This window comes from Haliotis rufescens, unplaced genomic scaffold (assembly GCF_023055435.1).
Source record: "Haliotis rufescens isolate VD_foot unplaced genomic scaffold, xgHalRufe1.0.p SCAF_2, whole genome shotgun sequence".
Lineage (NCBI taxonomy): Eukaryota > Metazoa > Mollusca > Gastropoda > Lepetellida > Haliotidae > Haliotis > Haliotis rufescens.
In genome coordinates, this window is record NW_025963890.1 from 41,862,441 (window position 1) to 41,889,372 (window position 26,932).

At 40.5% G+C, this 26,932-nt stretch overlaps 2 protein-coding genes across 6 annotated transcripts in view; one reads left to right on the forward strand and one right to left on the reverse strand.

Moving 5' to 3' along the window:
• Window positions 1-236: 236 nt before the first annotated feature.
• Window positions 237-26,621, reverse strand: LOC124149429 (DEP domain-containing protein 1B-like). 3 transcript variants are annotated; one of them, XM_046521015.2, is made up of 12 exons: window positions 26,392-26,621; window positions 25,535-25,692; window positions 23,202-23,312; window positions 18,177-18,380; window positions 16,653-16,783; window positions 16,461-16,508; window positions 15,351-15,491; window positions 11,992-12,936; window positions 11,415-11,581; window positions 9,227-9,403; window positions 5,427-5,582; window positions 237-911 (listed from the first exon to the last, which is right to left on the reverse strand). In XM_046521015.2, exons 1-12 carry the CDS (start codon window positions 26,452-26,454, stop codon window positions 771-773), a joined length of 2,442 nt encoding a protein of 813 aa, XP_046376971.1. In that variant the 5' UTR covers window positions 26,455-26,621; the 3' UTR covers window positions 237-770. The 3 variants fall into 3 exon arrangements, with proteins under 3 accessions (XP_046376971.1, XP_046376969.1, XP_046376970.1); XM_046521013.2 differs by having other exon boundaries at window positions 5,427-5,630; XM_046521014.2 differs by having other exon boundaries at window positions 5,457-5,630; window positions 26,392-26,619.
• LOC124149430 (oxysterol-binding protein-related protein 9-like) overlaps window positions 26,604-26,932 on the forward strand; it is a 52,104-nt gene continuing 51,775 nt past the window's right edge. For all 3 annotated transcript variants that reach the window (XM_048399992.1, XM_048399993.1, XM_048399994.1), the window contains exon 1: window positions 26,604-26,749. In XM_048399992.1, the coding sequence (XP_048255949.1) occupies window positions 26,642-26,749 (108 nt within the window). In that variant the 5' untranslated portion in view covers window positions 26,604-26,641. The remainder of the gene's footprint in view (window positions 26,750-26,932) is intronic.

Here is a 26,932-nt window from a genome sequence, read left to right on the forward strand (position 1 = left end):
ATGTTCTTGAATACGGAGATACTGATGTCATTTCTAAAATACATCTATGGTGGAAAAAGGGTGAGATGAGGTAAAATGGGGTTTAACATCACGTCCACGATTATTGCACTTTATAGCGATGTGCATGCTTGTACTAGTCCGGACTGATGCCGAATTTATAGTGCTAGCACACTGAGATACCATGCCGCAGTTTAACATGACTCCCAGCAGACAAGTTCTTGTTTTAGCCCCTTAATATTGAGCGCAAGGCAGGGTAAAAACAAGTACCATCTTTTAACGTCTTTTGGTATGACATGGTCGGGGATCGAACCCTGGACCGTCCGCTCTCCGGGGATGCTCTACCACTAGACCACTGAGGCAGTCCTGGTGGCAAAAGGCCTTGGGTATTTATCATAATAGAATGGAGACAGAATGCACTGGATATCGAATGATGGCAGATAACGAAGACAAGCCTTTAGTTAAGATCAAAATACCTACACATATTACCGTTAAAATGGAAAGAGCAGTTTCTGTAATTGTATGTACTCATTCCATCAAATTTGCATTAACGTTTCCCTGAAATATTAATTTTGAGATCATTTTTCAAATATCAAAATAAATACCAGATTTAAATCTGATATATATATATCAAAAGTCAAACAAGATACATCAAAATGACAAAATTGAACCAATAAATTAATCGAGAGGCAAACTCTATCCATAGATGTTGTCCGATCTCTAGCACTAGGTCCATCACATGATGACTAGATATTCGTCCCCATCCCGCCACGTCACAGTCGGAGTCCTCGCAGCTTCATCAGGGGCTTCACCAGGAGGGGCGGCTTTATCTTCGGCTTCGGAGGTATAACCTCAGCCTCACTCTCGCTAGTCGGGAAGCGGCGATAGTACAGACTGGGGTATGTTTTGGAGAACTAAAGAGAAACATCCATTTAATAAATAAGTGATCAAATACCCTAGATTATGTACATAATCGATCAAACATGCAGGATACACTAGAATAGTTCATGTGTCATGTACTGCCTTGATATAGGAATACAAAAGGGTTTATTTCAATATGATCATCATTGATTCATTGAGGGATAATGCTTTTGAAACTGCCAGTTCTAGTGGACTGGCAGCTCTAATAATTACCAGTACCAAGCCTAATTTTACCGGTAAAAAACTGGTAATTACCAATTAACGGGAACACTGTAATGTTGGCATGAGTGATCGCGGTGATCAGCTGATAATGTTTTTTGAGATGGGGGAAAATATTGTGTCATTGGAAAACTTGAGTTTACTAAAAATGTTAGTAAATTTTGGGAGCCATGCTTTACCGGGCTATAACCGAAGTGCTCAATAACGAGGGAACACTGTTTGTAACAACTTGTAATGTGTGTGAAAAGTCGTACGAAAATACGCTATTTGAAGGGGGCGTGGCCTAAATGCAAATTTTCCGGATCCCTGAGCTCAACTGTATATTTAGTCAGTTTAAAAGGTCAACAATTACAGCCACTTTACAAAAGCTGCTGTCAGCATACAGTATTGAGCACTAGAAACTAACACTTACATCTACAGATTTAAACAAAACATAACGTCATCACAAGGTGAAACATGCATGCCAAAGTTCATCTCCTTCAGGTGGTTGTTACAAGAGGGAATACAAAAGCATGACCAACTTTAAAATGTTGCAAAATCAACAAAAAACAATGAGGAATCCCACAGTAACTTTGTTTGTTTGTTGTTTAATGTCGCACTCAGCAATATATCAGCTATAAGACAGCTGTCTGTAAATAGTCGAGTCAGGACCAGACAGTCCAGTGATTGACATCATGAGCATCGATCCAAAAATTGGGATACGATAACATGCATCAACCAAGTCAGCGAGCCTGACCATCTGATCCCGTTTGTCGCATCTTACAACAAGTATAATCGCCGTTTATAGCAAGCGTGGGCTACTGAAGACCTATTCTAATGCGGATCTTCACGGGTACCACAGTTAACTAAACAAACACCAAATTTCACAACATAATGACCAAAATGGCTGTGCAAGAGCCATGAATTAAACCAAATATAACTGCTCAATATCCCTTTATTGAAAACAGGATTGCAAACTCTTGAAAGGATTCAGGTGACCACATTGGTGAGAACAATCATGTTAAGTTTCAGCTTCACTGGTCCAGTGATTTTTTGAGAAGATGAGCATGACGCACAACGTACGACACACAACTGACACTGGACAAACAGGCCATGACATAAGCTCACTCGAAGTTCAGTCAGGTGAGCTAGAAAAGCTGAGAGTTGAGTAGAAAACTGAACAACTTACAGTCCACATCTGCAAGAGAAATACACAGCACAACACAAACTAGTCTACATCAATATTGTGCTTGTCAAAAAAATGTTCCCTCCTACCAATACTTTTCCAGAAGCAGTATCCCTAGTAGGGCTGGGACGGTTAACTCGGGAAACCGGGTCAGGTGGGTCCTGAGTAGGACCCGGGTACCCAAAAGACTACCCGGACCCGTGGCTAGTCACGTGATAGATTGTTTAATATTGTGGGTGATGTGTGATATACTGTGACTCAAATCACCTTCAACTTCAGGGTTCGAACATCATAATGTCACAAGGAAAAATAATGATAATAAAACTGGAACCATAGACGAGACAAACAACAAATCATTTCACTGTTCTTAATAACAATCTCATTTTTGTCAAAATTTTAAACTTCAAACATTGAGGCAATGTTGATTCTTTCATTTCAAAAATAACATATGGAGAGGTTTCAGATTGATTCTGATCAATATTAACTTGAATTTGTATTGACCAGTATTTGTCAAGTGAGTGAGTGAGTGAGTTGAGTTTAATGTCGCTTTTAACAGTATTCCAGTTACCGTATTCAACGTAATAAGCGCCCCGCTCTAATAAGCGCCCACGGCGATATTTGCTGATATATTGGCCGCTGAACAATCCCAATTAGCATCCCTTCCGATTGATCAATGTACACAAGACTTATTTATTCGCGTATAAAACGCACTCATGTGTTATATGCACCCTTAGTTATGGGCAATTAAATTATGGAAAAATATATCTGTCGTATATAAATATTTAAGGCTGTCAGCATAAACCACGAAATTTATCTTTCAACTCAGTTTTTTTCACTAAAATAATATTCCAATAAGAGCCCCCGATTTCTAATTTTGAGAGCGCCCTGGGCGCTTATTACGTCGAATACGGTATATCACGGCGTGTCAGCTTAATGTGGGAGGAAAGCCCGAAGTGATGCAGGGCTCAGACGTTTACCACTTCGGTGAAACCAACGAGCACGTATATGGTGCTGACAAACCTAGAAACAATTGGGGCGAACCGGGATTCAAACCCACAATCATAGGTTTCTGGTGTGCCCAAGGGACGCAACTCTGCACAGCGAATTGCGGTGCCTTAGACGACTGGGCAACCCGTGCCCCGAGTAGTGGACCAGCAGGTTGAAGATGTAAGGTGTTTGAAATTAAGAAGGTTCCTGGGGGTCTTTGAGATCTTCTCAAGTCTTAGGGACACTGTAAATCTGTTAGCTAACATTAGGGTGACAAGCTTTCCTGCCTCATTTAAAACACTGCTGTTTGTCAGACATTGAACATGTACACATATGGAGACAGCCTTTGTTGATTTGACAAGCACAATAATGGTGAGATAAAGCCTGAGGTCTCCACAATCTCATTAAAATCAGACCTCAGTTCTCGCTACCGCTGAACAAAGATCTGAGGACATCCCATTAGGGGTCACGTCAGAACGACCTTTCATCCGACCAATCAGACCATCGCTTACCAGATTATGAAAGTGACAGCCGGAATGCAATTCCTAATCATGCAACCTTGAAAACTTTATTCCAAACGATAGTTACGAGTTTAACGACTGAATCCATACAATCTAGACCATTTATTTGCTATTCCAGAATGTTCTTTTGTGCAAGTTTCAAATTTGTAATCGAGAATTTGTCAAAATATGTTTCGAAGCGTAGTCGCCAGTTTGAAATTAGAGCCGTAAAGCACGAGAAAGCTGCCTTCTGATTGGTCATTCCATTGGTCGAACAAAATTCGCGCAAGGTCGGTCTGACGTGACCCGTAATGGGATGTCCTCAGATCCTTGTTTAACGGTAGCAAAAACTAAGACCTGATTTTAATGAGATTGAGAACTCAGACTTGATCAAGCAAGACTACGCTACATAGATAACAGTTCCATAGTAGACCATCTCAAATACTATCTCAGTGTATTCTTCTACAATATCTCAGATCATGTTCACACGTCTACTGTTTCAGTGTTCATAGCAGTGGCCTGCCAAACCTAAAGAAAGGACTGGTCATGTCGAAAACCCTTTTCCCCACTGATCAGACCTTCAGTCTATCTTTTAATCATTTAACAGAAAAGTCATTTGACCTTTTTAGGCCATGCACCCACTGTACCAAATGGTTGTGAAATCAGTTCTCATACACAATTACTCAAGTATTGATAGGGATGTCTGCTGTTCCATACCACGAAACTAATTAATGCTAAGCATAAATACATATGTATGAGTGAGTGAATATGGTTTATCGCCGCTTTTAGCAATATTCCAGCAATATCACAGTGGGAGACACCAGAAATGGGTTTCACACATTGTACCACGTGGGGAATTAAACCCAGGCCATCAGCGTGATGAGCAAACGCTTAAACCACTAGGCTACCTCACCGCCCCAGTACATGGTAATGTATGAAATAACATAGTATCCCTTTCAAAAGTTGAGCAGTTTGTATATTGTTTTATTAGCCTTACAAAAAAAAAAGAATTGGTTCTCAGGCAATGGTTTTTGAAAATATAGTGCGGGCGGGCGGGCGGGCGGTGTCTTTTTTTGTTTTTTGTTGTTAAAACTAGTATGTAACCAATAAACAATTGTGTACAATCAACCTGGGAAAGGGCCTCCCTACATAAATATATTCCTTGATGAGTTAAATACTGGAATACAGTATTTGACTACCGTTGGACTTGGAATATTTAAGGATTTTTTAATTTTTTTTAATAAAATGGAAATAAAAACGACACATGCGGAGAACTTTATGATGATACGGGCGGTGCCTGAGAACCAAGACTATTATTTTTTTAGCCTTAAATCAATTCTCTTAAATCCCCTACCAGAGTTGAGTCTTTAATCAGTATTTTGAAAAAAGATGAGGACATGAATCGATTATGGATAACAACTCGTTTATAACTTGTATCAATATTTCAGGGCCACTGCTTGCCCCTCACAGAAATTGTTATTCATGAAAGTTCCATGTCTACAAAATTTGATACCATGTCCTTAAATCATGTTTAGACAGCTGCCACTTAATAGATACAAAACTTTTGCCAAACATCTGAGTTGCGATACAACTACAAACAGGTTGTACTTGAGAATGATAACAAAATGAACTGTCACCTCTGTGGAACTGTCTAAAGCCTTGCTCACTTGTTTCAACCGTTTCTTCTTGTCCTTGATTGACATGGACTGATCTGCAATGATTTCCTCCAGGAGATCGGCCAGGGCCTTCTGGGAGCTACTCAGCTTCAGGGTCTCATACTGCTCCACCGAGACCTGCGTGCAGTAACGGGAAAGAGCGGGGTCTCCGGGTGAGTACACGATCTGGAAGGCAGACACACCACTCGTCAGCGAGCCAATTGGCGCAGAGTGATGTGTATGCACTGCCTAGATCGATATGTTCCTGTCCTACTTGGGAAAACGTGAGTGAAGATTTCTATCTATTCCCTTGTCAGTACGGTCGAGTTAGGGGCCTTATCAAAACCTTGAATAAACAGTATTACCGGTTATGTGGAAAATAGTTTCCGTTGAGTAGTTTATTATTTTCTATGTTCTACTAGTGTTCATTTATCATGTTACCACAACAAAAACAGTGATATTAGAGGCTTGGTGGCTAACTGTATCAGAGCTCCAGATAAGCTTTTGGTGTTGTGGGTAATTTACCCATGCATTTTAAAACCATTGGGTATCAGTAATTCTATCTGGGTATTCAAATTTCTGTTACCCACTAGTTTTTACACATGTGGGTATTTAAGTTAAATATTTAAAAACACTATTCATCTAGTCCCTGCAAACTGGTGTCGTGTGTGTTCGAGAGATTTATAGGACTCAAAAATACCATGATACTTCCACAAGAATGTCTGATGGCAAATGATCATGATGTAACTGTCATTGTGGAGTTTGGCAAGGTTGATGGAATGCCCGTTTATAATTTCCAAATAAGTTGCTGATTTGCTTATCGAATACGCAGGGTTACTTCACAATATTTTGATGATACGCACAAGTTTTATTTTTGTATCGTATCTGTAATGTTCGTTGCGTATTTGATACGCTTGGATTTTATTTGACTGCGTATTTCTGCATTTCTGATGCATATTTTACGCAGATACGCAGCTTATCTGGAGCTCTGTGTATGTAGGTTTCTGTGACATAATTAAATAATCAACATGATTGTTCTCATAATCATTTGTAACAGACCACACTGACATCAATAACTTTGAAAATACTGTAATACCCGGGAATTAACAATTTAAGTCCTTGGAAAACCTCATCAATTAACTGGACACTTCTCGTTGATTATTTTAATCTTGAATTAATGGGGGTAAAAAACAAGCACTTGAAATTTGTGTATGGCCAAGACTTTTGAACATGACGTCCCAAAACATGAACCCAAAGCATTGCTAAAAAGCAGTATTCAAGAGCTCAAAAAAATCTTTTAGCTAAAATGGTACAGAGTGCATACACATCAAATAAACAGAAATAAAATTCAAATTAACAACTACAGATAATTATTCTAAATCAAAAACTAAAATAAATTTCTTTAAAATTAATCAGGTAAAACTTTGACTTATTTAATTACTGTATTATTTACAAAAGAAATTGATTTGTTTCTACAGTGCATTTGAAATTATGGAAAGGTGGTTAGAATCGATCCATATATATGGGTAATATGGCAGAAAGATTACATATGACCAACAGAATGCAAAGCAGAGTATATGATGCTTGCAGTACCCAACATTCATGTGAGAAGCCAGAATATGCCAGGAAGAGACGTTAGAGAGGATATAGTTGTCAGCTCATCTTCATGAGTCAAGGGTGAGAAACAGATTGAGAAATAGAAGTATCTTTAGAGGCTGTGCAACCTCATTTAAATCAGAACGTTGTGCTGGCTAAAGCGAACCAAAACTTGTGTAGAGATATCGAGCACTAGAAAATCTGACATTTTAATGTTTTCGAATTGTACACAAATGAAATTTTTTTTATCTTGACATTGATCAATATGATCTTAAAATATCTGATTTTAGTCATGGCTAGATTTTGATATCTTATTGAGCACAAATGCCCAAGTTATATGACTGATTGACTGACAGTACTCAAGACGAAAGAAGATATAGCTGCCAGATCTGGGTATTATATCAAAGCCCAATAATATTGATGATACATTCATATACATGGTGAGTGAGTGAGTTGGGTTTAATGCTGTTTTGACCAGTATAACAGATAAATTATCATACCATCAAAGCCTAATATTATTGTGATATATTCATATACATGGTGAGTGAGTGAGTTGGGTATGATGCTGATTTAAACGGTATTAGAGATGCATATATGTGAATGTGTCAACTAGATGTGGGAGAACACCCAAAATGATGCAGGTCTTAGAGTGAGTATGGTTTTACGCTGCTTTTAGCAATATTCCAGCAATATCACAGTGGGGGGGGGGGGGCACCAGAAATGGGCTTCACACACTGTAACAACGTGGGGAATGGAACCCGGGCGTTTGTTTGGCATGACAAGAGAACGCTTTAACCACTAGGCTACCTCCACCCCCCTGATATGTCCTACTACTTTGGGAATTCGGATTTCCCACAAGCATAGCCTTAGACAACCTCTCTCCCCCTCTGAGTCGTATGTAAACAGGTGTATGACAGTGTAGCCGATATGTATAGGTGTATGACAGTGTAGCCGATGTGTATAGATGTATGACAGTGTAGCCGATATGTATAGATGTATGACAGTGTAGCCGATATGTATAGATGTATGACAGGGTAGCCGGTGTGTATAGATGTATGACAGTGTAGCCGATATGTATAGATGTATGACAGTGTAGCCGATATGTATAGATGTATGACAGTGTAGCCGGTGTGTATAGATGTATGACAGTGTAGCCGATATGTATAGATGTATAACAGTGTAGCCGGTGTGTATAGATGTATGACAGTGTAGCCGATATGTATAGATGTATGACAGTGTAGCCGGTGTGTATAGATGTATGACAGTGTAGCCGATATGTATAGATGTATAACAGTGTAGCCGGTGTGTATAGATGTATGACAGTGTAGCCGATGTGTATAGATGTATAACAGTGTAGCTGATGTGTATAGATGTATGACAGTGTAGCTGATGTGTATAGATGTATGACAGTGTAGCCGGTGTGTATAGATGTATGACAGTGTAGCCGGTGTGTATAGATGTATGACAGTGTAGCCGGTGTGTATCGATGTATGACAGTGTAGCCGGTGTGTATCGATGTATGACAGTGTAGCCGGTGTGTATAGATGTATGACAGTGTAGCCGATGTGTATAGATGTATGACAGTGTAGCTGATATGTATAGATGTATGACAGTGTAGCCGATGTGTATAGATGTATGACAGTGTAGCCGGTGTGTATAGATGTATGACAGTGTAGCCGGTGTGTATAGATGTATGACAGTGTAGCCGGTGTGTATAGATGTATGACAGTGTAGCCAGTGTGTCCGATGTGTTTAGATGTATGACAGATGTATGACAGTGTAGCCAGTGTGTATAGATGTATGACAGTGTAGCCGATGTGTATAGATGTATGGATATCAGTGTGATTGTAGCAAGAGATTATATACATGTATAGCATATATTAATATTAGCATGGGATATTAAAGGCTATGGATACATGCTAGGATATAGTTATTAGCCGAGTTAAAAGCTAATTGCATTCATTCCATAAAAATTCAACATATTAAAATATTGTGCATTTACACTTCAACATTTCTCACATTTTATTTTACTGATAATTGAAAGAAATTGGCTGTTAAACCTTGGCATTAATGAGAATTTCAGCTTCCAAAGTTATGAATACTTTTGGATTTCAAGAACATTCAACAAAATGCAGACTATTCTGGTTGAGCAAGCGCGAACTTCTACTTCAAGCGTCATGCGTTACCTGTGGCTTCTGCATGTCCTTCAGCCTCTCTTCCACGGCGACCTTGAGGTCAAGGGGCGCGGTCATGATCTCGGCGTAGTTGTCGATGAGGAAAGAGACGATTTGCCGGACGAGGAGTTCATCCATGTCGGCTTCTTCGTGGGAGCTGAGGATGGTGCGAGTGAAGGTGTCCAGTAACTGCAGACAAATGATCATGGTCAACTCAAACTGCAGATGCTATAGTGAGTGAGTGAGTGAGTGAGTGAGTGAGTGAGTGAGTGAGTGAGTGAGTGAGTGAGTGAGTGAGTGAGTGAGTGAGTGAGTGAGTGAGTGAGTGAGTGAGTGAGTGAGTGAGTGAGTGAGTGAGTGAGTGAGTGAGTGAGTGAGTGAGTGAGTGAGTGAGTGAGTGAGTGAGTGAGTGAGTGAGTGAGTGAGTGAGTGAGTGAGTGAGTGAGTGAGTGAGTGAGTGAGTGAGTGAGTGAGTGAGTGAGTGAGTGAGTGAGTGAGTGAGTGAGTGAGTGAGTGAGTGAGTGAGTGAGTGAGTGAGTGAGTGAGTGAGTGAGTGAGTGAGTGAGTGAGTGAGTGAGTGAGTGAGTGAGTGAGTGAGTGAGTGAGTGAGTGAGTGAGTGAGTGAGTGAGTGAGTGAGTGAGTGAGTGAGTGAGTGAGTGAGTGAGTGAGTGAGTGAGTGAGTGAGTGAGTGAGTATGGTTTTACGCCGCTTTTAGCAATATTCCAGCAATATCACGGCGGGGGACACCAGAAATGGGCTTCACACATTGTACCCATGTCGGGAATCGAACCCGGGTCTTCGGCGTGACGAGCGAACGCTTTAACCACTAGGCTACCCGACCGTCCCACAGATGCTATAGATCACTACTACGTGATATAGTGGTGGGACGATACACCGATGCATCAGTGGATCACGATTTTTTACGTGTATGTATCAAATCATGAACAAGGTATCGTGATACATATCAAATCATGAACAAGGAATCGTGATACGTATCAAATCAGGAACAAGGAGTCGTGATACGTATCGGATCGCACAGTTGGCGTATAGTCCCAACCCTAGTGAGTAAGTATCGTTTTACGCCGCTTTTAGCAATATTCCAGCAATATTCCAGCAATATCACGGCGGGGACACCAGAAATGGGCTTCACACATTGTACCAATGTCGGGAATCGAACCCGGGTTTTCGGCATGACGAGCGAATGCTTTAACCACTAGGCTACCGGACTGCCCCCGTCCCAGCCCTAACGTGATATGCATCTCCTTTATGCCAAGGTGTTTTAGTTGATCACTTCTGCACTGGTCAGGTCCTGGTCATTGCTTGTGTCTCAATGTGGGTGTTGGCAGTTCTAGTTAGTTTGAACAAGACGGTTCATGTAGCAGTAGACAAAATTAAGCAGGTACTGGTTCCTACGGTTAAAATAGGGACACGCAAATTTTAATAGTGCTATCACAAGAAGCTTTTGACTTTCATGCTTCAACTTGATGACTTTACTAGATAATAATAAAATAAAAAAATAAAAAAATAAAAAAGTAAAAAAATATAAAAAAATATAAAAATATAAAAAAATATAAAAAACAACTCCCTCCCCACAAAACTGTCCGGCTAGCATGCTAGAGCTACTTTCTATCCCTGAGAGCAAATGGTTGTTTGTCCCTGCCGCTAACCATCAACCAGTGTGCCCCTCCCTCGTCCAGTGTCCCCCCAACCCATGTGCCCTCCCTCGCTCCCAATGTGCCCCTTCCTCCCACCAAGTGTGCCCTTCCCCCATCCAGTGTCCCCCCTCCCATCCAGTGTGCCCCCTCCCACCCAGTGTGCCCCTCTCCCCACCAATGTGCCCCTCTCCCCCCCAGTGTGCCCCTCTCCCCACCTCCCCCCCAGAGTGCCCCTCTCCCCCCCGAATGTGCCCCTCCCTCCCCACCCCCAGTGTGCCCCTCTCCCCCCGAGTGTGCCCCTCCCTCACCCCTTGCACCCCTCTCCCCCACCTGCCCCCCAAGTGTGCCCCTCTTCCCCCAAGTGTGCCCCTCCCTCTCCTCCAGTGTGCCCCTCTCCCCACCTCCCTCCCAGTGTGCCCCTCCCCACCCCCAGTGTGCCCCTCCCTCACACCCCTCCCACCCCCCAGTGTGCCCCTCTCCCCACCTCCCTCCCAGTGTGCCCCTCCCGCCCAATGTGCCCCTCCCTCCCAGGCTGAATCCTCACCAGCTGCCTGGTTGTCTGTGTCCTGTCCAGACACAGGTCCTGGTTGTTACACATCTTGTACATCAGCTTCAGCAGCAGCTGCAGACGGCGGCGGTTGGCCGGGGGTAGCAGCAGACACACGAGGCGCAGCGCGCGGCGAGTTCGCTCCTCTGTGTCCTCCGACCCCACTGGAACACATTGTTTTCACAAATGCATTCATTTTGTGTATGATATCCAAGCATATACTACTCAAAAAAAAGTTAAGGAACATCCAAATCTTTCATAGTACTGGTTAATCTGGCATGACAAATTAACTATAGTAATATGAAAGTGTTGGTGGTCCTTAAGTTATTTGAGTAGTATAGATAAATCCCTATGCCGTTTACAAATGAAAAATTTACATATGAATAATGGCGTTATAAATGTGTTTACATGAGGAAATATGATTTAGTTAGTGATGTAACTGTTAATTAATATAATATATTGCAATGTAACTGATAATTTATATAATATATTGCCATGAGCAGTTAATCTGGGAATATAAAGCATTAAATACGCAGAGCTCGCAGTTTGCCGTACTACCACATTTCTGACTCACAGTTAAGGAAAGCCGATCTCCGCCATCTGAACGATGATGAACCAGAAGTATTCTTCTCAGGAGAGTTCAGATCAGCCATGCTAATACTTGGGCCATGAAGTTCAAAAGTATTCTTATCAGGAATTCTTGACATGGTTCTAGGAGCAGAGTTAGCCAGGCCGGGAAGATCTGGGGACGAAGCGCTGAACATCCGATTGTTCCTCTGCAGCTTGGCTCCATCCAGAACAGGTTTATGATTCGAGGAGACAGAAGAGGAATTCCTGGCCGAGGTTCGGGAGATATACCCTCTGGCTGATCGAGTAGATCGGGCGGAATTGTTGCCACTATTATGACTTTTGACAGAGTGGAAGCTGTCTCTCTGAGAAGGGGGTGTTTCATAGAAGCCGCTTGAATTTGCAGAATAGTTGTAACAGTAGTCGGTCCCCCTGTCAGAGGTAGTACGGAGGGGCTCCATGTTCAGCCGCTCCAGGGACTGAGCCCTTTCAAAGTTAACTTGACTGCTGTTGCTTGCTGATGATGAACTTGTTTCTGGCTCCATGTCAAAATGAGTTTCAAGTGGCATACAGCTCTCTTCCAAACCGTAGCCACAATGTCCATAATCCGTTGCGACTCCGTTCGTGTAGAAAACCCTTGTGACAGTCTTGTTCTCGGGACCAAATGCTGTCTCATAACGGGTGACCTTCAACTCCGGACTTGACCCGTACTTCTTCTCTATGTGTATGTTAGTGCTCTCTGCAGCAGGGTTAAAGGTCGAAAGGTTAAGGGTTGAGGAGCTGTGCAGGCCAAGCCGATGCTGGTGTGGCGAGGTGTCTATGCCAGTGCTTCTGACGATATCTATGAGCAGGTTTTCAAGTGATGCGTACGACCAGGTGGCTGACTTGGGAGTGGACCGGTTACTGGCGTTACTCGGGGATGAATGACGAGGCAGGCGGTTCTCGGATTGCACTACACATGCCGAAATCAGCATGCAGCATGCAAAGGAACAAAACACAAACATCACATCAATCGACAACTTTCAGAGTAATGGAAATTGACCCCTTGTAAAGCTGAACAAACAAGGTAATAATACTGCCAATTAAAAGCTAAAACTAATACAGAAAGACCAAATGAAGGGCCCACGTTGATCTAACACGATTCTTTTTGCAAGTAAAGTTTATAGAAGGAGCTTCAGGGGTAGATTTAACAAATTTGTATGAAACCAGCAGGACTTGCGCCTCTTAAAAGTTACTGGCCCTTTTCCAAACAAACTGGCCTACAACGAAATGGTGGAGGCAGCGAAATGGCTGAACCTGAGGTGGCGTAGCCACTTAGCGGGGCTCTGAACAGTTAAGAACTCCTCACCCCAAAACGTTTTTTCCTGCATTCTGAGATGAAATCTTTGCTTCCATTTGCCTCATTTCAAGTCGATTTATAAGCAAATAAAGTTGTTGTCCACAACATTACAAAATGGCAGCCAGTTGTCATTCTAACAAGATGATCCAATAAAAAAAAAAATACACAGAGAAGGGGTGAAGCTTTAGCTAGCCAGATGGGCAGTCTACTTTAAATTTCAACAAGCCCCTTGTAATTTTGACTGGCCACAGGTCATTGGGCCAGCAGTTAAACTGACCCAAGCTTGCATCGTTACAATATTTCAGACACATAGTGACCATATTTCACAGAGATCAGAAGTTTATGTTTACGTCATGCCACTAGAGAGAGTATCAGTACACTGCATGCTTAGATTAGATGCATGTTAAAAACGGAAACAAGAAACTACGACTGGCCTCAGAGCTTACAAGCTGGGAGTAGTCTCTTGTCTAACAAGATCCATGCAAATATACTACTCAATAGAAGTTAAAGAACACCCAATTCTTTCATATTACTATATTTAATCTGTCATGACAGATTAACAAGAGTAATATGAAGAAATGGGTTTTCTTTAACTTCTTTTGACTATGATGCTATAACTACAATACAATACTTCTCAAGCATTTGTCATTAAAATGCATTGGATATTAGTGAGTGAGTATGGTATTACGCTGCTTTAGCAATATTCCAGCAATATCATGGCGGGGGACACCAGAAATGGGCTTCACACATTGTACCCATATGGGAATCGAACCCGGGTCTTCTGTGTCGATATTAGTGCATGAGCAGCAAGGTATGTAAAATAGTTGCAAGAAATACAGGATCGCACTGAAGCAGGTCAACATGGTAACCACGGTAACAGAATTTGATTGGATTACAAAGACACAGAATTAGTAGGACAGCTGAGTAAACATCAATGTGATCTCCTTCACTAACGATAGCAATAGATACTCTCCACTTTTGATGGGCATATTTTATCTTCCCGTAATACACAAAACTGATTCAAATATGTCAAGTATCTTTAAATAGAATTGACACGTGGTTATCCCTATCAAAAGTTGAGAAGCATAGGATCACAGATGAATGCGATTTGACACACAGCAAACATGCAATGTTTAGTATTAGATACTATCAATGAACTAGATCCTGTATCCAAGATTCCAAGGTATTCAATGGAAGTATTGATGACAATTTGCGCATGATAATAATTTTGAGATGCAAAGCTGTGTAAAGCCTAAATCAGGGTTTTTTACTGGACATACAAAATTGATGATGACATAGACATTTTTTCTGTCTGATTTAGCGACATGATCGGGAAAGCAACTTTTAGGCTTAAAAAAATAACAGTCTTGGTTCTCAGGCAAGTCTGCTGCATATTACGTTTTTATTTCCATTTTTCTCAAAAAACAAAGGTTGATGGTACACAACTATTTATTTACTTACATACTAGTTTGAACAAGCATAAAAAAAGAAGAAACACCGCCCGCCTGCACTATATTTTCAAAAGTCATTACATGAGAACCAATTCTTGTAATTTTGTAAGCCTTATAGACAGCTTTAGATCATGAATTGCAAATTATAGTATTTCTGAACACAATTCAGTTGTGTCAAATACATTTCAGAGGCTCTACATAATCCAATCACTGATAACAGTAAAAGTATGGATTAAGTTGATGTGCGAGTTACATAATGAAAAACAGCATCAATGATGAAGCTGTACTGATTGATGACTGAGTGCTAATGACAACTTTGCATCTCTGACGTTTGAGTCCATTTCTTATACTCTTATATTTATACCTGGATAGAACAGTGACCATAGTTAGCCATTCTATATTCTACAATCCTGTACATCATAATAATCAATATTACATATCAAAACAGAAACTGCTATCAAGTTACAAATAGCATAATTACTTATATGAGTATGTTACGCAGATGAAGACAAGTTTCACTTATAGATTTAACTTCTTGACTATTTTTATGTCATGTCGGAGAGCAAAAGTACTCACCAAATACATTCGTAATGACCTCATACATCTCAAAGGTCATCAACGGTTCTGCCAGACCGCAGAAATAGTCCTTCACAACCCCAAACACGTCCTTCTCAAAACCAGGGTAGCTCGGAAGGTTGTCATCCACTTTCTCAGGCCCTAGGGACACATGTAGGAATGTGAGTTACATCTAAATCAGGCTTATCATGTGAGTGAGTATTGTTTTACGCCACTTTAAGCAATATTCCAGCAATATCACGGCGGGAGACACCAGAAATGGGCTTCACACATAGTACCCATGTGGGGTATCAAACCCGGGTCTTCGGCGTGACGAGCGAAAGCTTTAACCACTAGGCTACCCTACGACCCCTTATTAAGTTAGAAAAATAGTCTAGATTATCAGTCACATGGTAAAATACGCACACATGCATGAAAACTTATTTTTCTGTCTCAGGCATATTATGACACTAAAGACACCAATCATAATTAAAGTGTTTGTTATTGTGTGTTACATTGTATGGCCATCTTCCCCAATAACTCGGAACTCTCGGAACTCGAACATTCCCATCATTCCATGTCACACCAAACTTTATTTTTGTTTGTTTGTTTGTTGTTCAAAGCCCCACTCAGCTATATTCCTTTTATATGACGGCGATCTGTAAATAATCGCATCTGGAACATACAATACAGTGATTGACATCATGAGCATCAATTACGCAAATGGGATACGATGACATGCATGAACCAAGTCAGCGAGCCTGACTAACTGATCCCGCCTTTTACGACAAGCCTAGTCGCCTTTTGTAGGAAGCACAGGTTGCTGAAGACCTATTCTTACCCAGATCCTCATTGGCCTACACCAAACTGAAAGTTTACAAAACTGGGAATGGAATAAAATCTCATTATCCCTATCTAAAAGTGAACAGTATAAGTGAGTGAGTATGGCTTTAGGCCGCTTTTAGCAATATTCCAGCAATATCACGGGTGACACCAGAAATGGGCTTCACACATTGTACCCACGCCGGGAATCGAACGTGGGTCTTCAGCGTGACGAGCGAACGCTTTAACCACTAGGCTACCCGACCGTCCCTTGAACGGCATAAAATATGGACTACTTCAAATACTCACAGCGAGCAAGGCACTTCATTGCAGACATGGCCCAGTGAGGCAGTTGGTCTGAAAACAATATCAACAATCTTGAAACCACATGTAATTCAATGATACAATCTTTAAATGTAAACATTACAGCCCAAAATATACCATCCTGCCACAATACACATAGCGCCTAGTCACCATGGCCACAAGAAATAGGAAGTGTACCTTTAGCCTCGATGTTGGTGACGATGCCGCTCTTGTTGACGTAGAGGCAGTTGTGGTGGATGTTGCGCCCATTGACGTAGCTGCTGTCGAGGATCTCACCTAGGTCTATTGTCCCCAGCGTCTGCTGTAACCTGAAGCACATACCAAGGTAACCAGTGAGGTCGGAGGTCAAATAGCGTGTCAACGTACAGGGTACGATTTCATTCTGTTTTACCACCTGCACCAGGTGCAACCAAGTAAATTTATCAGGTTGCACAACCAAAATATTGGCTGCACCAGTTTGTCATCAATTGAAACACTGTATTTTCAAGTCTTTGAAAGGCATTTAGAAGTGCTACACATAAGGAAGAGAATTAATGGATGTCAACTTCTTTATTATGACAAAACAACGTTTCGGAGTATATGCTTACTCCTTCATCAGGTGAACGTTGTGTTTCGTCATAATAAATTCTCTACCTTACTGTATTTTCAGTTATTTGTAACAAACCATACCACAGCAGCCTGAAAACACCAGTGTTGACCACTCAAAATACATCAGAGATAGCAACAATACAGACAACCTCGGCATGATGATACACATTCGGCCATTCAAACATCATAATCATTGTTCAACATTCCAGTCGGCTCCTACACATCTTCCCGAGGCAAGGAAGTTAACTGACTGTAAAAGTCCAGTTTCCGCCCTTGCCGAATTAAGATCAATTATGGAGTTATATTTAAGCTGGACTAACGAGTTTATGCATAGTCAAATCAAAATTGAGTAACGAAATTGACATTCGGTTCATAAACAACATGAAATGTTGAGCACATTTCAGTCGATTGCAGGATTTGAATAGCATGTGTGCCGTCAATTGAGCTTTGTTGAGCGCCGACAGATATTTCCAAATTATTTTCAAGTTTTTAACAAAGGTGCTCCAGTGATTTGATGCACGTCATGTGGTAAGGCCAGTTTTATTACAATAAAGGTCTTGATTATCAATTTGTTTGAATCAAATGCAAGTCATATATGGGAAATGTAATCTGATTGGTCAATAGGAGGGGCATAGAAGGGACTTAACTCATAATTGCCACTGGTGGCCCAATGATCGAGCCTGGAAATTCCAGCCTAGTTTGACAAGGGTGGAAACTGGACTTATAAATTCAGCTTACTCCCTTGCCTCTGGAGTGAGTGAGTGAGTGAGTGAGTGAGTGAGTATGGTTTTACGCCGTTTTTAGCAAAATTCCAGCAATATCACGGCGGTGGACACCAGAAATGGGCTTCACACATTGTACCCATGTCGGGATTCGAACCCGGGTCTTCGGCGTGACAAGCGAACGCTATAACCACTGGGCTACCCGACCGCCCCCCTTGCCTCTGGAAATTGGCTCTTACAAGAACAAGCACAGGAGTACTATTCTCCTTCCACGGAGAAATTTGTATCAAAATAAAATCGGATATAAAACAAGATCTTTGATACTTACTCATATTTTACAGGGTCTGTTTGCAATAAAAAATATATATCTCCTTGTGTAACAGTGCTTTACCTGTGCAGTGTGAGACTCTTCCAGACATCCTCTATCTCCTCAGCCGCCAGTACACGGCCCACCAGGTGGCACTCCTGTAGGATGGGCTCGGGGAGGTTTGCTGCCAGGTCATCCTTTGACCCGACCTTTGACTCCCCATTCACATAGTTAGCACGAGGGACGAGAACAGGGCGCGGTGCACGAGGTGGCGACTTGTGAATAAACCTAAAGACAAAAACATATGTGAGCTCTTCAAGATACAGAGTTTACTAACATAATTTGAAAACAATAAAAAGCAAACAAGCTAATAATACTAATATATGGACTTGTCCCAACAGTGAGATCAAGATACAGATTACAAACAATGTCAACCCGGGATCAGGTGGTCAGGCTCACTGACTTGGTTGAGTGAGTGTGAGAGTGAGTTGAGTTTAACGTCGCGTTTAACAGCATTCCAGTTATATCACGGCGTGTTAGCTTTATGTGGGAGGAAAGCCCCAAGTGATTCAGGTCTCAGACGTTTACCACTTCGGTGAAACCCACGAGCTCGGGTATGGTGCTGATAAACCTAGAAACATAATCAGGGCGAACCGGGATTCGAACCCACAATCATAGGTTTCTGGCGTGCCCAAGGGACGCAACTCTGCACAGCGAATCGCAGTGCCTTAGACGACTGGGCCACCTGTGCCCCCCCCCTCACTTGGTTGATGCATGTCATCATATCCCAATTGTGTGGACCCTCCTCATGATGTCAATCACTGGATTGTCTAGTCCAGACTCGATAATTTACAGACCACCGTTATAAAGGTGGAATATTGCATGTGGCGTTAAAAAACAAACTATATCACATGCCAGTATTTTACCAAACTGAAAATATAACCATGTGAAAATATAGTGCATATAATAAATCTCAATCTTTTTCCCAACAAATAACTAATCTATGATATACTATGTACAATAGTGAGTGGCCTAACAGCATGGCATTGAACTATTGAGTTCCACCATACACCGCTGATATCCAAACCTTGCATAACTGTACCTACTTGAATGAATGTCAAGTGAAATAGGTAGCTGTCATTTTCTCATCAGCATTGAAAGGACGGAGATTCCAAAGTAAGTGCCTTCGGCAGGTAAATTAGGATAGATCGTTAAAATTGGGATTTCTTAAAAGGTTCTTACACTAAGACGTTTTAACAATATATAACAGGGATTTATCCAGCACTCCAAAGTAAGTGCCTTTGCCAGGTAAATTGGAATAAATTGTCAAACTAGGGTTATCTTAAAAGGCTCTTACATTCCGAAATAAAGAGGTTTTTAACAATATATAACTAGGATTTATCCAGGACTCCAAACATGCCAAAGTAAGTGCCCTTGCAAGGCAATTTGGGGAAAAACCTTTTTTTTGGTCAGTGAAATAGACGTCATGTCTACAAAGCAATAACATTACTATTTTACTGTAACATGAGTTGGGAATTTGTAGTTCCATGTCAGGAATATTTACTGACATTTGCTGCTGGCTTGGGGCCGAAAATAGCCCTCTGAGCAGGTCCTGACAAATCCTTGATTAACATTCCATGTCATTCAATAACAGAAAAAAAGCAGCCTAATCTTTATTGGTCTTGTTACTACTGGAAAACAAGTCACCTCGACCAAACCATCACATAAGTCATAACTATACATTATATGTGTAACATGAAGTTTGAACTTTGTTAAGAATTGTTTGGGAATTTGTCCTGATTCGCCACAGTATTGTGGCCAATTATCGGCCTTGGATCAGGTCCAGATAAATCACATTATCATATAATGGGTAGGTTTCTCGGCAGGATAAAGCCAACGGATAAAAACGATACCCGTTGGGGGCCATATGCGGATAGAGATGCAAATATCAAAGGTCAAGCAGCACTACTTTGACTGTTTATAAACAAACATGGCGTCGCCCTCGTCATTCGGCGATCGAGTCAGAATTAACCATCGGGAATCTGGAGAAACTACAGAGATAATTGCTTTCATTATCAAAAGAACAGTCTAATATACTGAAAATCAGTGTCTAACTGTGACGTAGCTAAGGCATTTTATAAGTTTGGGCAACTTTGAAGATATAAATTTCGACACAATTTTGCGAGGCTCGCTCAATACAATGTTTATTGCTAATGCAGGATATTTACCATCCCCAAACACATTCGTGTGATAACCTCTATGTACATATCACTACATAATGAAGTGTATCATCATAATGCATTGTCTAGATTAGATTAGTACCCGTATCATGAAAACACAACGAATCAATCAGCCTTAGCTCTATACAACATTGTACAACACGGTTACTAAATGTGAAAGAATTGCTGATCTACCAATCCAAGATGGCTGCCATGCTTTGGGGGTCTGTAGTTAACTCACCTTTTTATCGTTGCTGACATTCGAGACAAAGACATTATATAAAATTGGTTAGGCCCACTATGGAAAGTATGTATAGTAATGCATCAATAACTGTGCCGTATCATGTAAAATGCTTTGGACAATTCTACAATTAGTTTTACATACGGACACAAAATGAGACTAACATTTCCTGCAAATGACTGCACTCAACCATGCAAACCTATCTTTCCACTAAGGCAAAAGTCACTGAACCACGACAGCACGGTAATAATGGAAAAGAAAAAAATCAATAGAGTATTTGCTTCATAAGAAATTTGAACCAGAGCACTGCCATAAGCAAGACAGACTTGTTCATGAATAATTGATCCGTTTCTTAAAATTACTCTTACGAAACAACTAATAAACATGTTGAAAGAGCCTCACAATTTCTCATGCCCATCACAATATTGGAAAACAAACTTTCCAGAAGCAATCAATGTTCCGAGACGTACTGTCGCTGATTACATACCATTAGAGGTACAAAATTGCTGTGTAGCAGAAGTTATTGACAAATCTATTGATCTCACTGTGCACTTCAGACACTGGCAGTCATGGCGAGAGTCATTGGGTTGATGTACCAATATTCCTATTCCTGAATATACAACATTAGCCAAGAAATGATGAGTGATTTGTACCAAATGATGTTATTCTGAGTGTTTGTCATTAAAGAAACAGCTTTTTTATTAAATACCAAATATGAAGATTCTGTCACTGATATAAAAAGCAAAAAGAGGGACTACTTGACCGAAAGGATATTTTGTTGAATATTTGAGCATGTGTAGTCTTTTATAGGATCTGGCAAGTACAAGTTTTACCAATTTAGATATCTCAACCATGTAGATTGATGCTCATGATGTCAATCACTGGACTGTCTGGTCAAGACTTGATTATTTACAGACTGCTGCCATGCAGCTGGAATAGTGCGGAGTGCAGCATTATACATGTTATACAACAAACAAACAAATTTGGAATAAATTTGTTTAATCTATCTCCCCACTGATTTTTAAAAAAAATATTTTCAGTAAACCAAGCGGGGTAATATACAAGTACATTACATGGCATGTGTTGATTATCTGCTGTGGTCACCTGAACATCTAGGCTCTGAGTATAAACATGTCAATTGGCTCAGTGAGTGAGTAGGTTTTAACCCATTTTCAACAGTATTCCAGTTATATCACTGCGTGTCAGCTTAATGTGGGAGGAAAGCGTGAAGTGATACAGGTCTCAGACATTTACCACTTCGGTGAAACCCATGATCACAGGTATGGTGCTGACAAACCTAGAAACAGTCAGGGCGAACTGGGATTAGAACCCACAATCATAGGTTTCTGGTGTGCCCAAGGGACACAACTCTGCACAGCGAATCGCGGAGCCTTAGATGACTGGGCCATATGTTCCCCCCAATTGACTCAGAGTATGGTATGTTAGGCAGCACTTAATATGGCATCCAATACATGCAAAAGGCAACAAATACTGTCATTCATCAACACTCCCACAACCAATTTCCTGAGTGGTCATATCATTTCCTGTGTTCTAACCAGAATAAAGCAATGTTCATTATTGTGTTTCAATGTGATTGTTTCTAGGGTTGGGAAGAGTCAAGGTTGGGTCCTGAGTAGGACCCAAGTACACACAGGACTAACCGGACCTGTGGTTAGCATCTTCCCAAGGCAAGGGAGTTAACTGACTATAAAAGTCCAGTTTCCACCCTTGCCGAACTAGGCTGCAATTCTGGAGTTATATGTGTAGTCCATTCAAAATCGCGTAACGAAATCGACATCCAGTTTGCAAACAACATGGATTTCAACGTGTAGATTTCTGTCTACTGCAGGATTTGCAAAGGATGTGCACCATCAACTGGGCATCGACAGATATTTAGCAAGTATTTTCATGTTTTCAATCAAGGTGCTCACGTGATTTGATGCACTTCGCGAGGTAAGACCCTTTTTTAACAATATAGATCTTGATCATAGATCAGATCATCTTGACTGGGCGCCGCCATTTTGTTTGAAGCAAATGCAAGAGATATGAGAGGTGGAATCTGATTGGTCAGTTGGAGGGGCATAGAAGGGACATAACTTGTAATAGTACTGGTGGCGCTACGATCGAGCCCAGAAATTCCAGCCTAGTTCAGAAAGGGTGGAAACTGGAGTTTTATAGTCAGTGAACTCCCTTGCCTCGGGAAGATGGTGGTTAGTTACGAGGTACATTGTTTAATGACAATAACAACAAATCTCCATGGTTACACTTCAAGTTACTAATGTTTTCATTTCTTTCTGACTATGCACACATTCCCTATGACTTGTATATGTAATGATAAAGCTTCAGTCAACTTCAGTGTATGCATGATCAGATCATTTAATATGTGTATCGAAATTTTTATTTGCCAGGGCTTAGGTAAAACAATTCCTAATAAGACATTTTGTACCCAACTCTCTAGACCTACAGTGTGTACCTGGGTAGGGGGTCGTGTACCCGGGAACTGGGGTAGTAAGTTTGGACTCATCCCAGCCCTACTTCCTGGTATGTACATGTAAAGGAGATATGACAGGAAGTGACTAGATGTACTTTACCAACAGATCAAAGAATAAGTATATTGGAGCCTGCATACACCATGAAATAGCAACTTACCTGTAGAGTCTGCCATTGTCTATAAAGTCTGATCGTCCATGTTTGGACGTCCTGACGTCCTCAAAAACTCCTGACTTGAAGAGTTTCTTCAAGAGCTGCACTGTCTGACACCTACAATATACAACATGGATTTCAGTGCTGATCAATACCTTGTTAACTTGATTTCTTCCTAAGTTAAGTACTGAAATCTGTCTATTTTCAGAACTAAATATTAACTTTTAGGAACAGTGACCACCTCCGTGGTCTAGTGAGTACAGCTTCTGCACAGAGAAATTAAGGTCTGTGGTTCAATCCTCTGACTAGGTCTTGCCAAAAGACGTTAAAAGATGGTACTTGTTGTTACCCTGCCTGGCGCTCCTATTAAGGGGACAGAGAAAGGACTGGTCAGCTCGGAATAAGAATATGTATTTCATATACCGGGTATACCATGTAGGTTATCCATGTTAAACTGTAGCATGGAATCTCAGTGGTCCAACACAATAAAACTAGCATTAGTCTGGGCAATTTACAGCTGGGACGATACACCAACTGTGAGATCCGATACGTATCACGATACCTTACTCACGTTCAGACATGTATCATGATACTTGCATGTGCTGTTATCTGTGGTGCATAAATGGCCAAATACCTGGCACACTGATGATTTACAGTTGGCAGTGTCAAGTATGGAACAACAAATAAAAACATTTGTTTCACCATGTTCACTATTAACTTGCACTACTGATTAGTGTTTAGTGGAACAGTTATTAAAGCAAACATTTAACGTCAGAATAGATATTTTTTACATAGTGTGCGACTGTGATTGATACTTGTATGAAAATAAAAATCGCGATCAACCGATGCAACGGTATATCGTCCCACAAGTACTGGGCATGCATGCACACAAACAAACATGCATGTCGCTACATATGTGATATAATCTTGAATGTGACATTACCCAGACATCTTATATTCATAAACATTATTTCTACACAGAGCAGTTGACAATCATGTATAATGTATCTGTGAATTAGGAAATATTTTCTTTCACATTGATGAGACATGTGATATTTTAACAATAATTAACATGATGAGTAGTTTATTGTTTTGAAATGACCACTGCAATTTGTAGGTATGGGTGACAGTTGGAATAATTAAAATAATAATTATTAGCAATCCTACAAAGATTTATGCCCTTCTTTAATTACTTTCTCCTTCATATATGCTTTTTCTATTTTAGTGCTTAAAAAAACAACTCTACTAGCCTCAGGCAAACATGAATTTTAAACCAAATTTTGTTATTGTTGAAAATGTTGAACATGTTGAACATGTTGAAAGAATAAGCCAACAATAAAATAAAAAGAGGCACAAACATTTTCATATTCCAGGTAGGATTGTCAAGATTATTAGTTACTTTTCAAGAACATCTGGTAAATTAATCCAAAAATATGCTCGAAAGTATTTTGTTTACTCTACAAATTTCCCTTTATCATGTTTAATAGATCATGTTCTTAAAGCTATTTACATTCTGGTTCCACCACTCAGACCATGTAAAAACATCACAGATAAAACTATCAGCAATGTAAACAACCATGTTCCTAGAGATAAGATAATCCTATTAGTTTCAAATACCACAGGCACATGCTGTATAAAAACAAAACAACATTACACAATACACTTTGAGCAATACTAATTCTCCCTATCTATCCATGCTTCACTGATCACGTCATGGTCCACTGAATAGCACCCTGGGGTTAACATCCTGGGGTCAGCATCCTCCCTTCCCAACCTGCCTCCCTAACCCAGGGTTAATTAGCCTCAATACATGTCATGCTCTGTGGGATATCACACTGTTGTCTGGCAGGGTAAATTGAACCTAAAACAATCACTTTCAAAGCCTGCACCTGAGTTACATAATATCACCTTTCAAACTGGTTCACAGCTGAAGGGCATATACTGAGTGGAATGACACTGTACTCGAATCAATGTTGTTTTACTTGCACTGTGTCTATTACAGATGCCTTGAATACCTTTCGACTAAGCTTTGACAAATATCCTGGGAGTGTGGATAATTATATGTTTTTGACACTCAGTGAAATGTATGAGGATAAATTGCAATTAGAATGAGCGCAGGTGGAGATTTATCATTCATATACAATGGTAGGTGTAGTGTTTATAACACTGTTCAGAAGACATGGATGAATTTACCTATGTTCACCATGTATGTCTTCATTCAGTTGTCAATATTATTGCATCAATTCAGTGAATTTTATCTCAAACACACATTTATGAATCTATCAAACAAAAATATATTCTCATAACAATCTTCCAGTTACAATCAAGATATGTCTCACCTGGTGACTTCTGGACCAAAATTGGGATTACATCTAAGGTGTTTTAAAAGCCAGTCAACGGCACCTGATGCAACAAAGCAGTTGTCGTATGTTCTCATGTATCGACGATGCCGGCCACATGGCATGTTCTTCCGGAATGTATGAATGATTTCATTCCACTGTTTAAAGAAACAAGAACAAAATGGATTCAAACTGTCATCAATAGCTAATGCATGATGCCTCAAATATGACATCAAATTAGGGTTTCAGATCGGTTTTTTTTCTAGGATTGACCCAACTTTATTCAAAATGTCCTTAAGCTATTTTCAAAATATGGTAATGATATAGAAGAATGTCCTATCGAAAGTTGATAAAATCATAAAAATATCCTATTGTCATTTACAAGTGTCAAGCAAAATGACTGTCACTGTTGAGACAAATTTGCTGTAGAAAAAGAAAAAGATAGTGTTGTTTTAATGCAGTTACAAAACAAAATCAAAGATATATACAGTAAATATGATCCGAGATTATATCAGTAAATTCAAAATCGCAGTTCACATAATCACAAGTTTTCTGTCTACAATGATCCACACTGCAGGCCCAAATGCATGTCGCCAACATAGTTAAAAATGTATAGGCTCGACCTATTACAGAGTTATAATATATATGTCCGATTAGACTGTAACCTCCACCATAACATCATGATTAAGTAGCAACTGTCATGTTCCAAATCTATAGATCAAGATTTATATTCAAAATGCAATACAGTCCTAAACGTAAGCCTGATCCATGACGGTCTGCTAGCGACGGATAAACAAATCGATTTGCTCACAGAATATTTCACATATTTATCGTAATGATTTACAGATCTGACATACCAACTTTGTAGCCCTGTATGGGCCAATGTAGACATCTGTCTCCTGCTTCGACGAAAAATCCATGGTCAAATGTGTCCGAAATCCTGGACTAATTCATGCCACCTTGTCGGGCACCTGCTAGCCATTCCATCCTCCACGCTGACCAAGCACGTTCAAATCACCCTCTGTTATGCGATTGGTTAACTCTTCCGGAAGCCTATTCTGATTGGTGCTTCGATTGTCAGTGTAAACTTCCGTCAATATCGTCAAAATGGCGACGATGGAAGGTCCACTAAGCAAGTGGACAAATGTAATGAAAGGATGGCAGTACAGATGGTTTGTCTTAGACGAGAATTCTGGCCTGCTGTCATACTACACTGTACGTTGACAACATACGTCGTTATTGACACTGATTTTACCTGTAGCGAAAGTTAATCTCTGTAATTGTCTCGTGATAGCAAGAGGTGTCAACTTTGACATGCTTGTCGTTGAAAAACATTGGTTCGTTTGCCACGCCTCCTTGACGCTTTCATTAATATGCTATTGATTGTTATTACGTAAT

Bases quoted from the DNA above. Each gene is read 5' to 3' on its own strand.
- LOC124149429 (XM_046521013.2), bottom strand. From the start codon at position 26,454: ATGGATTTTTCGTCGAAGCAGGAGACAGATGTCTACATTGGCCCATAC. The intron at 12,937-15,350 runs GTGAGTACTTTT...CGGCATGTGTAG, and splicing joins GGTCATTACGAATGTATTTG to TGCAATCCGAGAACCGCCTG. The intron at 9,404-11,414 runs GTGAGGATTCAG...ATTTGTCTGCAG, and splicing joins CACAGACAACCAGGCAGCTG to TTACTGGACACCTTCACTCG.